Genomic DNA, 17,570 nt, shown 5'->3' with positions numbered 1-17,570 from the left:
GGATTTCCTTGAAAGTTTATCATCAGGGAGAGCAAAATTGACAGCAAAATACGAATTTTGCCAATGAGGAAATTGAGATTCAGAGAGTAACTGAACTAGTTAGTGATAGAATTTAGTCTTCTTGACTCTACAATCTAAGCTCTCAAGGCTGTTGTATAATGTGGGGGCAAATCATATAACCTCTGTAAGCCTCAGTTCCCTCAGAAGATAGATGATTTCAGAGCTCTTTTTTTAAATCCCAGAGTAGATTGGTCCTATTACATTAAAACAAAACCTGTGTTTTAGTACTCATTAGTTGGTAAAAATTTTTATCTTTGCCATGTAGAAAATAAAGCAGTTACTGCCTCACCTTACATTTCTGGTCTGATGATCGGTTTCTATGAGTTAACTTTCTCTCTAGATGTACATCCTTCTCACAAATGGGACGTGCATACCATGGCTGGTGTTCGGAATCAGAGAGTCTAGGCTCACAGTATTAGCTGTAATAATTAAAATTTTGTCAATTGTAAAAATTGACTTTTTAATGGTTAGAGGAATCTTGCTAAATATACCCCATTTTTTTCTTCCTATTTACCACCACCTCTAGAGCTTAAGTTAATATTTGGAAAATTCCTTTATCAGTGAATACCCACACATGAGCAAACACCTGGACACAGCTTTAGATTTAAAAAAAGTACACATAATTAACAGCTTAAGCTACTAGTCAACACACTTACCCTTCCACACCTACCCAGAGCCAAATACATCTATTAGTTAGACTTATGAGCTTTCATAAAAGACATTTCAAGTCAGCTCTAAATCCCTCTTGTGCTTATGGAAGTTATTTCTGCCTGGCAGGTAGATGTCTGAACTTGGAGCATTTTAAATTTAGGATGTTTTGGCAATTAAAAATCCTATTCAGATATCTTTACCAATAATATAACTGCCTATGTCTGTTCACTCAAGATTAAACAGTTTGCAAAAGTCTCTTCTTTCATTTCTCTTAGATAGGAAGTTGAGCACATGTGCCCCCCACACACACAGAAATGAAGGGAGGTAGCAGACAAGAAATCATTCTCTCCCTGGCTTAGTAGTGGGATGAGAATGATCAGGAAACAGAGTGGAGTCGGCCTTTGATGCTGCCAAAGCGCACGAATCCCTCTTTTGAGGCATGTGGCACCAAAGGGTCTCCATCTGGGGATTAGAGCAGGGGACACATGTGTAAATTTGTAAAATCTGGTCATTCAGTCCATCCGCTCTGACGCTGGTGGTGGAACAACATGGTATATACATCTTTACTCTTTTAATGACCAGAGACTTCCGCTAAAACAAAATCGGCAAATCGTGTGAATTTCAGCCTGTTCTTCGTTCTCAAGCTCTGACCTCACGAGCTCCCTCCTCTTCCCCAGCTATGCCCTGTCCTGTGAGATTGAAGCAGCTGCTGATGCCAGCGCCACCTCGCCCAAGCCGCGGAAGAGCATGGTGAAGAGGCTCAGTCTGTGAGTGTCGCCCGGGGATCCTGGGGCCCGAGAGTCAGAGGGAGGAAGGGTATTTAATACCGAGGCCCTGAGCCAGGACAAAAGTGAAGAGCAGTTCCCTCCCTGATTGAGGGGTTGACCTTCTGTCGTGAACTTTCTGAATCTCTTCCTCCTTCTGCACTGTTCTCTCTGGTACAAAGCACCATCATCTCCCAGCCTGGACCGGCTCTCCCAACGGCCGTACCGGCTTCTGGGCCCAGCCTTGCCTCAACAGGTCGTTCTCCACCAAATAGTCTGGTAACCTCTTAAAACGTTCACCAGATTATACCACTTCCTTGCTTTAAAAAGCCTCTCGTGGTTTTTTTTTTAATATTTCATTTATTTATTCATGAGAGATGCAGAGAGAGAAGCAGAGATACAGGCAGAGGGAGAAGCAGGGTCCATGCGGGGAGCCTGATGCAGGACTCGATACTGGGACCGTGGGATCATGCCTGGAGCCAAAGGCAGATGCTCAACCACTGAGCCACCCAGGCATCCCCCTCTAATGGTTTTATTTGAAAATAGCACCCAGACTCCTTAGCCTTGCTTAGGAGGACTTTCATGACCTTCCTGCAGTCTTCTTGGCCACTTTCCCCTCATGCAGCCTTCCCCCTTGTTCACCGGAATCCAGCCATGCCAATCTTGCAGCCATCCACCAACTGCCCCAGGCTTGCTCCTGCTTCAGGGCCTTTGCACATGATGTTTCTTTGGCCTGGCATGCTCGTTCTCTGTGGCTGGCTCCTTCAGATGCAGGCAACAGTGTTACATCCTGAGAAAGCACCCTCTCTGATGCTTGCTTGCTTGTTTGTTTGTTTATTTATTTTATTTTTTTCTCTCTCTGATGCTTCTGCCCACCCCTATCCCTCTCAGTCATACTGGCTCTTTCCTACAGTGGAACATACGCATGGCTGTGTGCCCTACTCGGTGCCAGGCGGGCAAGACACTCCACAGCTAACTTCATGATACCTGTCTCCCTTTGAGTGAAAGCAGGAGTCCTTACAGTGGCCCTCAGGACTCTTCAGGAACTGCAGTGTCATCCCAGCCCTGCCTGCCCATCCCATACCTGTCTGTCCTGATCTTTCCCGGCTCACTATACTCTGCATTCCAGCCACCCAGACCTCTCCCAGTATGCTAGGTGTGCCATTTCTTCTGCTTAGAGCACTGTTGCCCAGATAGCCAAATGACTCACTCCTCACTCCCTTCAGAGGTTTGTTGAAATGTCACCTTCTCAGTGAGCCTTCCCCCGACCACCTTATTTAATACCATAACATATCTACCTTACCTGCCCATGGCACCCTCTCTCACCTGCACCTGCTTTGAATTTCTCCATTGCCTTTACCTCGACCTGACATACTGTAGGTTGTGTGTATCTGTTTATTATCTAGAATGCAGACTCCACGAAGGCAGGTGTGTACATCTGTTTTTTGTTCATTGCTGTATCCCCAAAACCTACAGTGGTGGTTTAGATAATTAATATTTATCAAAAGAATAAATCGGGCCATGTGCCAACACCATTTTAAGAACAACACATCTCATCCAATCCACAAAATAGACTAAGTGGTAGGTCTTACTGTTACACAAACTTTGTAAACCAGGAAAGTAAGGCAGAGAGAGGGGAACCAGTGTGTTAGTTATTGGGAGATCTGGATTCAAACCCAAGGTTTGGCCATGGAGCCAAACTTGTAACCTTCTTGCCATATTGCCTGTGGGAAAAATACTTTCTGAGGGAGAGAGAGGAAGGAAAGATTGGAGCAGCAGGTAAACAGTGGAGGAGGGAGAAGAGAAGGGAGGGACAGGGTGCAGAGGGTGGGAGGGAAGAATGAGAGACTGGTAGCTTAATAAGAACCTGTGCTTTCACGGTAGCCATTTTTACAGAAGAGCCTCAAGGGGCCGAGTCTATGTCACCAAGTTGATCTCTTAGACATTAGACTCTGAGGTACATCAGACTAATGAACCCAATGAAAGCTTCAAGAAGTCAGTGCAAGGAAGCAAGGATCATCATTTGATTAGTCAATTTGCTCTTCCCTTTGAAGACCTGTTCCTGTGTCTGATCTTTTGGGTGTCCCAGTGGGTGTTGGCCAGGGACAAGCAAGCACAGTGATTAGGGAATATTGAACAGGTTTTTGTGGCAGGGTGGCTTGGGAGCCATACTGACCTAATAGACCCCAACTCCACCACTTATCTGCTGTGTGAACTTATGTGTCTGTGTCATCGTTTGTGAGAAAGGGACCGGTCATGTCCATCTCAATGGGTTGTTTTAGGACTGGTGGGGTTGTCACACTCCTCAAATGCTGCCTCGCTCTCAGAGGGTACCTGGAAAGCTACCGTTATTTTTTTAAGAAACAACTTTCTGCTACTGTCTTTTTGAGTCTTTTTTGGGGGGGGGAGGGGGTCAGGATTCTGACTGTTTCTGTGGGTTTTTGATGCTTTCCAGCACTGTCTATCCACCTACCTCAGTGAGTCACAGTGGGACCTAGAAGCAGGCATGGCACATGAACTTGGATATTGCCATATTCCCCGATGTGACATATGAAAGTCCTTACTGGGTGTGATGGCATGATGTCCCACTTAAAGAAGCTACTTGGGCTTCCGCCTGATATCAGGTGACATGTGAAGATGACTTTGGGCCATGTGATTGTATAGAAAGCATTTTAAAGGTAATCTTGATCTCTTGCCAGGCCTCTCTCTGTTTAGATGCCTAACTGGGCCCTCCTGAACTCTAGATTTATGAGCTTGTAGATTGACTCCTATAGAATTTTCTATAGTATCTTGCTATCTTTTCATCATTGCAATCATGGAGGAGAATGATCTCTCTTTTGAGATAACCCCAGGGCCTGACCAAGTCTTGTCAGCTGCTAAGATTGGTACCTACACAGGGAATCAGGCTCCCTGACAAAGTAGTCAAGGAATGCCAGGCATCTTGGTGGTCCTCTGCATCAGAAATAATTAGAAATTTCTGGACCTTCTATGACAGTCAGAGGTCTGCACAGGTAGATCCAATCGTAAGTGCTAGTACTTTTGCTCTCTTGCTTTTCCTTCCCCATCCGTAGGCAGTAGCCACTGCAAACACATTTTTACGTAACTACTTCCCACTACCTTCTCCAACGTAGCTGTCCATATGTATTGTGCTGGGGACTCTAGCACCCCTGGGTCCTCTTTCTGCACCAACTCTGGCACGTGAATGAAGGGACGTTCACATGAAATCAGGAGAAGCAGGATTGTCACAGTGCAGTGTCCTCCATAAAGTGGGTAGACATCAAATACATGTCTCCTTAGTGAAATCTTGCCAAGATGCTTGAGTTTAACCTTTGGTGTCTCCAGTTGAGTTTGAACATTTATCGTGAATTAAACAGGCCACATTGCCACTCATCATATTTCTTGTACATATAAGGGTGTTTGTATACCTATCGATTCCCAGAATGTTTTGTGATCTTGGCATTTTAAAAAATGTGTAAAATGTACTTTCTGCCCTCCTCACATTTAATGACCCATTTTCCAAAGAGTCTGGAAAGAATTTGGGGGGCCTTAGTGGAAGGTGCGCTTGGTCTGAAGGTCGGAGATGCCTACTATTGCGCCAGAATTAACCTTTACAAAGCAGAATTGACCTCAGAGGTTTGTACAAATGGAAGAACCTTTTTTATTTACCCTTTGAACAATTTCATTCTAAGCCAGACTCTCAGAAGATGGGCCGAGGACCACGGATCCACAGCCTTCAAAGGTCTTCTCCTCGTAATTCATGGAGGAGTACAACAGCGGTGTCATTTTTTCTCCTGTGAATTGTAATCAGAGTTTAGCTCTTTCCCCTTTAGCCCAGTAGTGCTTAGAGGTCCCAGAAAGGAGACGACATAGAAAATGGGGCAAGAGGTGGTGGGGTAGAGATGAAGCAGAACAAAGATGTGCTTCAGGTCTTAGAATTTGATCATGTAATTCCTGAAATAGTTAATGAAAAATCAAGCTACTTTTCTACTATTGTTTCTACTGTTGTTTTATACAGTCAGTGCTTTGTTTGGGGTTGGCTGCATATGCTAATTTCTTTACATGCCTTTCCTTCTTGCCTCTTACCCTTCCCTCCTTTTACTCCTTTCCATGTCATCGATTAATGTAAACCCTCTCCGTCTCTGTCTGAGAACATCTTTATTTGGTGCTCACTCTCCGAATTCTGTTAGCTGGGTATAGAATTCAAGGAGGAGGACAGCCCAGGTGGCTTAGCGGTTTAGCACCACCTTCAGCCCAGGGCGTGATCCTGGAGACCCGGGTTTGAGTCCCACGTCAGGTTCTCTGCATGGAGCCTGCTTCTCCCTCTGCCTGTGTCTCTGCCTCTTTCTGTGTGTCTCTCATGATAAATAAAATCTTAATAAAATAAAAAGAATTCAAGGAGGACCATTCTTTTCACTCAGTACTTTGAAGACATTATTCCCTGTCTTCTGACTTCTGTTGTTGCTTTTGAGATGTCTGGTATTTGTTTACTTACTATTCCTTTGTATTATACCCCCCTCCCTTGTTGATTTTAAGAACTACTTTTGTCTGATATACCGTTAGATAGTTAAAGTGAGGATTGAGTCTTATTTATTCTATTCAAGACATAGTTCTTGGGTCTGAGGATTCAGTAGTTCTGGAATCTTCTCAGATAAGGTCACTCTTCCATTCTCCCAATTGTTTTCTCTTCTTACACATATGTCAGCGTTTCTTATTCCAATCCCCATGCCTTTTGTTAACCTTTCTTATTTCTGTCTCTCTATATTTTGATGCTGACTTCTGAAGATTTTCATCAGATCTGTCATCTTGTTCCAATTTTTCTCTTCAATGTTTATTTAATCCTTCCACTGAGTTTCATTTAAGTCACAAAATTTTTCACTCTAGAAGTGAATTTTATTTTTCAAATTGTCTTCCTGTTCTTTTGTCAGGATCTTGTTCTTAACTCTTGTTTTCAATTTTTTTTCTTATGTCTTTAATATCTTAAGCATATTTATTTTATACCCTGGCCCATGGTAGACACTCAAATATTTGTCAAATTAATGACTAAATTATTAGGGTTTTTTTCTGACAAGTCTTGTAGGTCAGAAGTTCTGAAGCCCTCAGGAGTCTAAACCTCCTGTTTGTTACGCTTGTTTGACTCTCTTTGTGTGGGATATTTCCTTAGGTATATTTTGTAATTTTGTATTTTGAACTCATCCTTATCAGAAAATCCTCTTCATCGTGATTTGAAGGTATATTCCTCCAGAAAGATTTTCTTTCTTTTTTTTTTTAATTTTTATTTATTTATGATAGTCACAGAGAGATAGAGAGAGAGGCAGAGACACAGGCAGAGGGAGAAGCAGGCTCCATGCACCGGGAGCCCGACGTGGGATTCGATCCCGGGTCTCCAGGATCGCGCCCTGGGCCAAAGGCAGGCGCTAAACCGCTGCGCCACCCAGGGATCCCAGATTTTCTTTTTCTAATTCTAGTTTGCATAAGTATTACTGGTCTGAGAGTTCCTACTTCCTAGGTCACATAGGTAGCAAATATGAGTGAGATGCTGGCCAAGATCACACATGATTTCAGCGGAGACATTTTTCTTTCACCCAAGCTCAGGCCAAGACAGATAAGCTTCCTCGTTGCCTTCCTGTGCCAGTAGGAAGATATTTTCCTAGCCCATCTTTTTACATGGGTACAGCCCTTTGAGGGTCTTGGTTCTGCATAAGGAGTTTCGGTTTCATCTCCCCACCTTACATAAACAGAAGCCCTCATCTTTGGGTCTGTGTCTGTGTTAAAACCTGTATCCCTAGTTTACCAAGATTGGTACTTCCCACTCTGCATCCAAAGCAGCTGCAGAATTAGCTCACGTTGCTTCTGGTTTTCAGTTCCCTTTTCATTTTATGACCTGTAGGGATTTTCCTTACTGTCTTGCAAGCTCAACTTTAAAAACTTCTTTAATGTTTCTTTTCTAGTTGTTTTATAATAAAGCAGTTAGCTTACTGTAGTTCACCAGATTGTTGGAGACAGAAGTTGTCCTCCTTGGTTTCTTGGCCAAAGTAGTGCCAGCCTTCTTCCTTAGCCTCATGCATAGCTCATTTTATGGTGAGAAGTGATAGGGATGTGGTGATGGTATTTTGATCCTACCAGAGTGGTCTACAGCATGTTAAAAAATAGAGAACCATTGACCTAGAAGGACCTCAGATTAATATGGCCTCTCATTCAGCTAATCAATCTGTGTGTTCTTTGAGGTTGGAAATTACCTATTTGGATAAGATGTTTCCTGTGATGTTAGACACTTTATAGGAAACATTTTCCAATAATGGAAAATGCAAGATTGACAAAATAGCTAAGGGGTTATTTAACACAAAATATTTGCTTAATCATAGATTCCAGATTTGTAAGAGCCCAAATGCCTGTCATTATGTTTTTTCCAGACTGTTTCTGGGGTCGGACATTATTACCAGTAGCACTCCCACCAAAGAGCAGCCCAAGTCCACTGCCAGTGGGAGCTCTGGCGAAAGCATGGACTCTGTCAGTGTGTCATCCTGCGAGTCAAACCACTCAGAGGCTGAGGAGGGCTGTATCACTCCCATGGACACACCTGATGAGCCTCAAAAAAAGGTATATGCTTATTACCTTCCCACAATTCCTAATCTAAATACCCGATGGAGTGTAGTGTTTGCCACATGAGGATGTCTGTTTTCAAGTTTATCACTCTACAGTATTTTGAAAGTCATGTTTATAAGAGCTGTCAAAGCAGAGTTCAATCTGAGGACCTATTCCTTATAGAAACTGGTCTAAAAACAATAAGCATGTTGGTTTATTCACCTGGCCTTTGAAATATTGTTCTGGACCCACATCCAATGGTGAATGAAAGATTGTGGCCTGTGACATGAGTATACTTTATTAGGTAGGCATAGGACTTCCTTAGAAGGAGTAAAAAATCAAGAGGCAGAGATGTGTTAGGCTCTTGGTGTCATACCTTGTCTTACATGCTTTTTACCACAGAATCTTACATAGGAAACGACTCCTAAACTCAGTGACTTAAAACAACAACCCCTATTCTCTTGTGTGCCTGCAGGTTGGTTGATGTAGGCTGGCCTTGGCACAAGGCCATGGATTTGGTCCAGGTCTGCTCTACCTGTCTCTCATTCTTCTTGGAATAATGAGGCTATCCAGGTCATGCTATTAGTATGCTAAGACAAATGAGCAGGAGAGCAAGCCCAACCCTACAAGTATGTATCAAGCCTCTACTTTGATCATAACCACCAACATTTAACTGACCAAAGCAAATCATGTGGCCAAATCTCAGATAAATAAATGAGGCAGGGAACTCCTTCTAATGGGAGGAACTGTGGAGTCACAGGGCAAAGGGCATGGATGCTGAGGAGAATAAGGAATTGGTATCGATTACAAAATCTGCTGTGTCCCAGAAAAGAGAAAGTAAAAAGAATTCTCATAGAGGGTTTCCGTTTTCCATGGGTTTATAAAGAAATAAAAAGGAAACAAGATTTGTCTTAATCTTCTGTACACATCTGCTTCAATCTGTTGATCAAGAAGCTTGAGTCAGAGATTTCAAGTGTGACATGACTAGAACTTGCACCATTTGGGGGAGACTTGGGGCAGCCAGACCTGCTGTGGGAGAGACTGTTGACCCATTAGCTTATGCATAGGCCAGTGAGGTGGACTATTGGAGGTAAGAACTCCATTGTTCGTATCTGCCATTCTATAAGGGGGTCAGTGTACAGTTTCACATTGTGTTACAAACAACAACAGTATGGGAACCCTCAAGTGACCTTGTCACAGTGTAACCAATCCAGGATCAGGACTCATCAGGCTGAGATGTCTCAGGTGCTGCCCCTGCTGGATTTCTTCCCATTCTACTTGGAAATCCAGAGACACATCCTCCAAATGTTGAAAGAAAAGCTCTATAAATACCTATGAATCTGTTCCTTATTTTCTTGGGCATATTTCCTAAACCAGTGATGTAATCATTCTTCATGACTTGACATACAGCGTTGAACTTGTTAAAATCTGCAGTGAAGTCTCATTATTCACCTGTTGACAAGTTCTTGTGCTTTGTAGCCCCCTCTCCTGATGGTAGACATACAAAAGTGAGAGTAGAGCTATTGCATGCATCTTTTTGGGATTTCTCCCTGTCCGCGTGAGGCTCCTGGCAGTGGATTGGATGTGTGCATAGGTCCAGATCATGTCTTTGAAAACTACCCAAAAGCCCAGTGTGTCACTTGCACACCTCTTGCTGTATCCTTTCTGGCTCCTCCCTAAACACACTGGTGCTTCAGTGTCTTATACAAGTCATGAATTTTTATTCTTCAGATGAACCTTTCTAAGGAGAAACCCAGGAATTTCTCTGGGTTTAAAGCTGCATTACTGACTTGAATGCAGGTAGTTGCTGGGCTCCAGCATCCAGTGGCAACTGGAAAGGTCTTGGTTGCTGCTCACTGCATAGAGGGACCTCAATGACCTCCATGGTTACTCCCTGCAGTGGGTCCTGCAGCTTTCAGGATGTCCACTGTGCCTTTCCCAGTGGTACCCTATGAGGTCACCCTTTTCAGTGAAGTATACTTTGTATTCCTTTTTCTTCCTCCCGCTGATCATAATTTCTAAACATTATTTTCACACTTGCTCCTCAGCATAAATTCTCAGTAAGAACTGGGCCTCATCGGGTGGTCCATTTAAAGCTGCTGTAACCCAGGCATCTTTAAAGCTGTATCTTAATCATAAAAGTCATTAAAATTAGGAACAATCTAATAGAGGAAAAGGGATTTACATAGGGGCAAAGGGAGGTGAAAAAACTGCACCGATAATGAGAAAATGGACTGTCCAGGCTACAATGTGGTGCACATTCAAGCAAAGTGATGCTATGCTATTAAAATTACGCACCGTCAGCCCCCAAATTGGGCCACAGAACCAATTCACTTACAAAAACAGATCCAAAATGTTACTAAACCATATTGTGTGATAGTCACAGTTAAAGTTGTCAAATCAGCTTGCTGGCTCCAATTAAACTAATCATATGGTGGATTTCATGTACAGTCATGCCATAGGAAGATGAAATCCATAGGAAATAAAACTGAGTAAATGACATTTTACTTGGAAGCTTGATATTCAGAATTCTAAATTTCTATACTCTGTTTCCATGGAAAGGCAAACAGGTATGGAAGAAATTTGTACTAAATTCGTACTAAATTCATTTAGTTTTTAAATGACTTCCAAAATATTTGATAGGATTAATGTGGTATAATTTAGCTTAATACACTCTGAGAAATTATTTGTAATTTTCTACAGTAAGAATTGATATTTAAAATGATTCAATTTAATGATCGGCTTTTTTTTTTTTAACACAGCTTGGGGGATTTGGGGATCCTATTTCTTTGGTAATTAATTTTGCATAGTTTATGGTAAGGTAACCATGTAGTTAATTGAAAAACACATTAACCGTAGCACCTCGTTCCTTAATTGTTTTTGATCTACAACAGTGAAAATGTATACAGTTGGTTCTAGAAGCAAATGTAGAAAGCAATGGAACCTGCTCATAGGCTGTGTTCCCTTTGGTCACTATTTCTCTGAGTCTTTTTCCCCTTATCTGTATAATGCTCTGCATTTTGTTCACAAGATAGTTGTGAGAGCAACATGAGATAAGGTATGTGAAAGCTCATCACAAACATCAGTGCCAAACACCACAAAGGTAGTGGTGTCCTGTGTTCGTTTACCACTTCTCATCAACTTCAGACTGAGCCCTGGCTATGTACTTGCTGTGTGAACCTGGCTGTGGGACTCTGGGAACTTGGGAGCAGGTCCTGGTGGTGCTGCCAGCAGTTTTCTCTCTAGCCTCAGGTCCCCCAGCAGCAGGAAGCTACTGCCCCCAGGTGATCTCCAGGGGCCTTCCCGAGACTAATAGTCCATGCAGAGCCCATATAATCTGTGGTCCTTGTCTTAGAAACTTCTAAGAGTACAGACATTTCTGTCCTGCTACAAAGTCTGATTGTAAAGTGGAGCCAGGATAGAAGTGATCTTGGTTGGGCTTGTTAAGCAGCATCCCCACTCAAGGCAGCAGGACTGGACAAACTGTTGGTAAGTAAGGCTTTCTTCCAGCCGGGAAGCTTCGGACCTCCGCCCGGTCCATATTCCCTCCAGCTTCTGGTATCTGCTGCCATCTGCTGGTCACTTCCTTAAAAGCAGCTAAAACCTGGGGCATTGCTAGAGCTGCCCTGTGTCCGTCCTCAGCGGGACGCAGGGTGACCAGGGCAAGTGCGGAGTCGCTCATAGGCATCTGCCAAAGGGTGCTTCCACCAGGGACAAGACCCGATGTGCTGCGGGCTGTCATGGGGGAGATGCTTACTCATCTCAGCATCTACCTCTGCTTTGACAGTTGCGAGGCGCACCACTGGCCAAGGTCCTTAACAGTCTGTCCGCCTCTGGGCTGTGTTCACTCCTCCAGCTCTCCGAGTCTTCCTCGTCGTGTTCCTCTATCCATTCCATGGACACCACTTCCTCAGGGATGTCGTCCTTAATCAACCCCCTCTCCTCCCCTCCGTCCTGCAACAACAACCCCAAAATCCACAAGCGCTCCGTCTCTGTGACATCCATTACCTCGACAGTGCTGCCTCCCGTTTACAACCAACAGAACGAAGACACCTGCATAATCCGCATCAGTGTAGAGGACAACAACGGCAACATGTACAAGAGCATCGTGGTAAGGCCCTCGGACCGACCCCTGAGTGTGTCCAGTGTTGGCACACATGCACATTTGCCCAGAACAAACATGCGCCCAAACCTCCCTGGGTGTGTACGCCAGTCGTGTGTTTATATAAAAATCCACCATCAAAAAAAAAAAAAAAAAGTCCACCATCAGTGCCCGTAAAATAGAATTCTTACATCTTAAAAATTGCTAAGACTTACTCATCTAGATCCTTGTCACTTTTTTTCAAAACCGTCAGTTTGGATGACTGTGTAAATGTAAAAATGCATGCCTTCTGGGAAATCTTCCCTGTGGGATTACGTGTCTGGATTTATAATGAATTCCCAAGCATTCTCAGCAGCGTCTTCCCGTGATGGCAAGTTTTTCTCCCTTAGTCATTTGGAATCAGACTGATTAAGGTGAATGATCGAACTGGAAGTGCAGTTTGAGCCCATGAGGAATTATATTTAAAAATTTAATTAGCCTGACCTTTTTGCCCTTCTTGTGAAAACTATATTTCTGACATGATCCCAAAAGTGTTTTGAATTAATGGCAGGCTTTTTGGAACGCACACAGAGCGTCTCCTGGTAGTAACTTTGGGTCTGTAATTACAGGAAGAGACTCCTTTGTTTATAGGACCTGTCATATGTTAAAGAGCAGCTTCTCGTTTGCAGCGAATCCCACCGCTCATGCTCTATCTTCATCGCTTGCCTTCTGGGGGGCCCACTGAGTGCTTACGGGCTCAGCTCTGAATATGACATAAGTAACATGGGGGCACTGTCTCCTCCCATTCCAAAGAAAAGCTCTCCCAAGTCACTCATCAAATCAACAAAATCCTTCTTGAACATTGGTTGTGTTCTGGTCACTGGGCCAGACTTTGTGGACAGGGAGATGAGTGGGGTGTTTCTGTCTTTGAGGAACTTACAATCAAAAGGGAGATGATAAGCAATATTTAAAACGTACCAAATTGTCTAGTAGAGGTCAGACCAGATTGTAAAGTTTCTGCGAACCTCATGAAGGAGTTTATGTCCTACAGGCAATAGCGTCTCGTTGACAGCTTTTAAGTAGTGATCAGATTGTTCACTGAAAAGGTAGCTGCCACTGGAGAGATGGTGCTGGGGTTGGGGTGTAGATTGGAGGCGAGGAGGCAACTTAAGAAGCTGCTATCAGGGATCCCTTGGTGGCTCAGCGGTTCGGCGCCTGCCTTTGGCCCAGGGCATGATCCTGGGGTCCCGGGATCGAGTCCCACGTCAGGCTCCCTGCATGGAGCCTGCTTCTCCCTCTGCCTGTATCTCTGCCTCTCTCTCTCTCTTTCTCTCTCTCTCTCTCTTTCTCTGTCTATCATGAATAAATAAATAAATTTTTTTAAGAAGCTGCTATCATAGTCCACGTAGGAGATGATAAGGGCTTGAATGACAGTCATGTGGCTGGAGACAATATGGATTTTTGAAAGATTTTTATGAGGTAGAATTGTAGAATCAATTAGTTTAGTCATCAACTTTGTGTTGCCACAGTGGTGGATGAGGAAGAGGGAAAACTGAGGGCTGTCCAGGCAGCTTGGTGGTTGGTGGTCCTATCAAGTGAGGTATGAACTGCAGGAGGAGGAGGAAGGTTTTGCTGCAATTGGAAGGACTGACATTGTCTAACAGATGGGCAGAGCCCCTGCTGGTGCCAGGCTGGTGCTGGAGACAAATCCAGGAGTTGTCTGGCCCACTGGGTGGACAGGGGAACCCCCCTGGGAAGCCGTGTCATCGGTGTCATTATTGTATGCTCGCTGTGGCTTCTTCACAGGGCTTTGTCTTCCGCATGCTGGCCTGTGAGTCCCACCTTGTAACTCTTTGGTGGCTCTGAAGTAAAAACTAAGAATTGACGCATGCAACTGTGTGGATGGATGTCTAAAGTACCGCATTGAGCTAAAGAAACCAGACAAAAGGTTATGTGCCACAGGAGTCTTTTCTTTCAAAAAGAGGCCAACCTAACCTGTATTAGAGGCTAACCTCAGGGAAGAGCCACAGGGAATTCTTTGCGTTCTGTACTTAAGGTACATGAAGGGGACACCCCAGCGCCATTCAGTACAGTAGCCACCAGCAACGTGTGGCAGCTGAGCGATTAAAATGGAATAGTCCCAACTGAGATGTGCCGTGAGCGTAAAACATACACCAGATTTTGAAGACTTAGTACACAAGAAAGAATTTCTCATCGACAATTTTCATACGGATTGTATGCTGAAAAAATAGTTGGGATGTATTGGATTAAATAAAATACATCATTAAAACTAGCTTTCCTGGGATCCCTGGGTGGCGCAGCGGTTTGGCGCCTGCCTTTGGCCCAGGGCGCGATCCTGGAGACACGGGATCGAATCCCACATCAGGCTCCCGGTGCATGGAGCCAGCTTCTCCCTCCGCCTGTGTCTCTGCCTCTCTCTCTCTCTCTCTGTGACTATCATGAATAAATAAAAAATTAAAAAAAAAAAACTAGCTTTCCTTTTAAAAAGATTTTTTTTTTTTAACGATGGCTCCCAGACATTTGAAATTAGAAACGAGGCTCTCGTCGTTTACGGACTGGTGCTGGTTCTGCGTGTCAGCCAAAGGCGGCGTGAGTGATCCTAACTGTGATCCTCCACTCCATGCAGTACCTTTGACGGGACAGAGTAACAAGCACCTGAGGAAAGCCCTTGGCCATAGCCCACCTTGCTTGGACACACCTGGGGAAGTTTAAAGAAAATAGGGGGGAGCTGGCTTTCTTCTTCGGTAGGTTTAAAGTTGACAGCTTAGCCTGACGTTACCCGCCTCAGCCTGCCGTGCATCCTCAGAGTGGGATCCTTTCTCTTTAGCTTTACGCTCCTGGTCCCGTTTGATCCAGCTGTGGGAGTATTTTCTTTAGACTATCAAAACACAAATCTCTTCCTTCAGAATTTTGTGCGCATCTGTTTCTCCCTTGGAAATGAACCCACCGGTTGTTTAGGTGATAGACAAATGAACAAGGTCTCTGTTGCGTGCAAGGACCCCACCGGAATGCATGTTGTTTACTGAATCACAAATCCCTGCTGCTGCTCCAGACCAGGCAGGGATGGCCCTGCCATCTTCAGGCTCTTTTTTTTTTTTTTTAAGTTTTTATTTATTATGAAAGACACAGAGAAAGAGAGAGGCAGAGACACAGGCAGAGGGAGAAGCAAAGCAGGCTCCATGCAGGGAGCCCGACGTGGGACTCGATCCCCAGTCTCCAGGGTCACGCCTTGGGGTGAAGGAGGCCCTAAACCGCTGAGCCCCCCGGGCTGCCCCATCTTCAGGCTCTTGATGACAGTTTCTTGGAGGACATTTCTCTTCCTCTTCCTCCTCCTTCTCTTCCTCCTCTTCCTCCTTTTCCTTCTTCTCCTCCTCATCTTTCTCCTCCTCCTTCTCCATCTCTCCTTTTACCTTGTGATCAGAACAGCTTTTATTTTTAAGTAACAATAATCTGTGTTTTCTTTTGCATTCTTCCTAATGTGAAGAAATCACGCAAAGGATGGTATGGAAGTCAGCCCTCTTTTCCGCTTGCCCTGAGCACTCTCCAAATAGTTGGCTGGTATGCTGAGATAGTCAGAATCTGGGGTGAGGAGAACCTTTACTTGCACTTAAAACGTGTTTGATCTGTTATTTTTAAACACTCAGAGGCTGATTCTTATTGAAGCCTAATTTACATACCACTATGTACACAGGTCTTCAGCATTTAGTTCTATTATATCTGTGTAACTGCCACCCCGAATCTAGATAAAGAACAATTTTCATCCCCCCCAAAATTCTCTTGTGCCCCTTCCAATCATTTCCCCTTTAACCTTAGTGAAGACTGAGATTTGTTATTGTCAGTTTTCTAACACCATAGATTAATTTGGCCTGTTTTTCAAAGAATAGACTCCTCCAGCATGTAATCTTTTGTGTCTGTTTTTTAGTGTTTTTTTTTTCCTTAATGTGATGCTTTCGAGATTCATCCACATTATTGCCCAGGTCAGTTCCTAATTTATAGCAGCTGCTACGTTGTGTTCTACCAAGAGTGTTCTATGGTCTCTTTATCCATGCCCCTGCTATCCCTGTTAAAGGAGATTTTAGGTTGACTCCACTTTGGGGCTATAATGCTGTGAACATTTCTGTAGTAGAAGTCCTTCCGTGGACATAGGTTTTCATTTCTCTTGGCAAATACTTAGGAGTGAGTTCGCTGGATCATAGAGTGGCTTGTGTTTTTGAAATGGTCAGTGTGCAGAACTGTGACCATTTGCAACCCTCAGGTCATAACCAAGTACTCAACAGGTAAGGATAATTTTGGCCCAGGAGCAAAGTTTTCACCACACCCTCATATTTTTCCCCGCAGAGGAACCTCAGCAGATGTGAGTAGATGGACAAGGCACATGTTCTATTTTACTAAGGAAAGCCACTTGACTCTGAGAGAGTAGGTGGCCCATCTTCATTTGACTGCTGAGGGTGGAGCCAGGACTAGAACCCAGAAATTCTGGCTCCTGGTCCTGTTCTTGTTCCACTTGGGCCATTATTCCAAGAAGGCACAAAGCAGCAAGAACAAGGAGATGGAGAGAACCCTTTCAGGAAACAGGAAGCAAAATACTTAGAAACTCATCCATTGTCTTTCCAGTTGACAAGCCAGGATAAAACCCCTGCCGTGATCCAGAGGGCAATGCTGAAGCACAACCTGGACTCAGACCCGGCTGAGGAGTATGAGCTGGTACAGGTCATCTCAGAGGACAAAGGTGGGCACGTGTAGCTTCCCGTGGCAGGTTACTTTAGGTTACTTTAGGCAGGTTAAGAAGTCAGAAAATGAATATAATGTTTTTGTGGGGCTTTTTTTTTTTTTTATGAAACCAATTAGGAGTTTTTAATTGTGTAAGAGTGGGATTGTGTGGGGACCAGTGTCATCGTGTAGAATGAAGCATCTCAAGCTATCCTCCCCCAACAACCCTGTGTTTTCTACAATTTTGCTGAGCACCCTCCTGCCCATTCTCTGTAAACTCTGTATCAAGCATTCTTCTAGGAAGAGGTCTCACCCTGTGTGTGGAGGGGCATAGGTGGGGCCCAGTGGGTCTTTGCTGATGGCCTCACATCTCCTTTACCCAATAACACACGTTTAAGTTGCACGTGAACCTAAAGTGTAGCGGTCCTTGTAATAATTTCTCATTTTTTCAATTAGTCATGTGTGAGGGCCTTATAGGATTATCTTTCAGTTTATCATAATTCATGATTGATCTTCATGAATTATGAAGTTAGTAGCAAGAGCTTCTAACTCCAGAATCTGAAGGCTCTTCATATGTACTGAGTCAAAGAACTGGTGATCGTACTTCAGTATGCCTAAGAACCCATTGTTTTTTTTGTTTTTTTTTGTTTTTTTTTTTTGTTTTGTTTTAAGAACCCATTGTTTGTAGAAATTCCTTTTAG

At 43.9% G+C, this 17,570-nt stretch overlaps 1 protein-coding gene across 2 annotated transcripts in view; it reads left to right on the top strand.

Annotated features, from left to right (window-relative positions):
* RGL1 (ral guanine nucleotide dissociation stimulator like 1) overlaps nt 1-17,570 on the top strand; it is a 261,146-nt gene that overhangs the window by 237,249 nt on the left and 6,327 nt on the right. For both annotated transcript variants that reach the window (XM_041755483.1, XM_041755490.1), the window contains 4 exons: nt 1,389-1,478; nt 7,886-8,072; nt 11,914-12,168; nt 16,774-16,888. In XM_041755483.1, the coding sequence (XP_041611417.1) occupies nt 1,389-1,478; nt 7,886-8,072; nt 11,914-12,168; nt 16,774-16,888 (647 nt within the window). The remainder of the gene's footprint in view (nt 1-1,388; nt 1,479-7,885; nt 8,073-11,913; nt 12,169-16,773; nt 16,889-17,570) is intronic.

Source organism: Vulpes lagopus, chromosome 1 (assembly GCF_018345385.1).
Source record: "Vulpes lagopus strain Blue_001 chromosome 1, ASM1834538v1, whole genome shotgun sequence".
NCBI lineage: Eukaryota > Metazoa > Chordata > Mammalia > Carnivora > Canidae > Vulpes > Vulpes lagopus.
The sequence above is the reverse complement of the archived record's forward strand: the minus strand, read 5'-3'. Positions and strand labels throughout refer to the sequence as shown.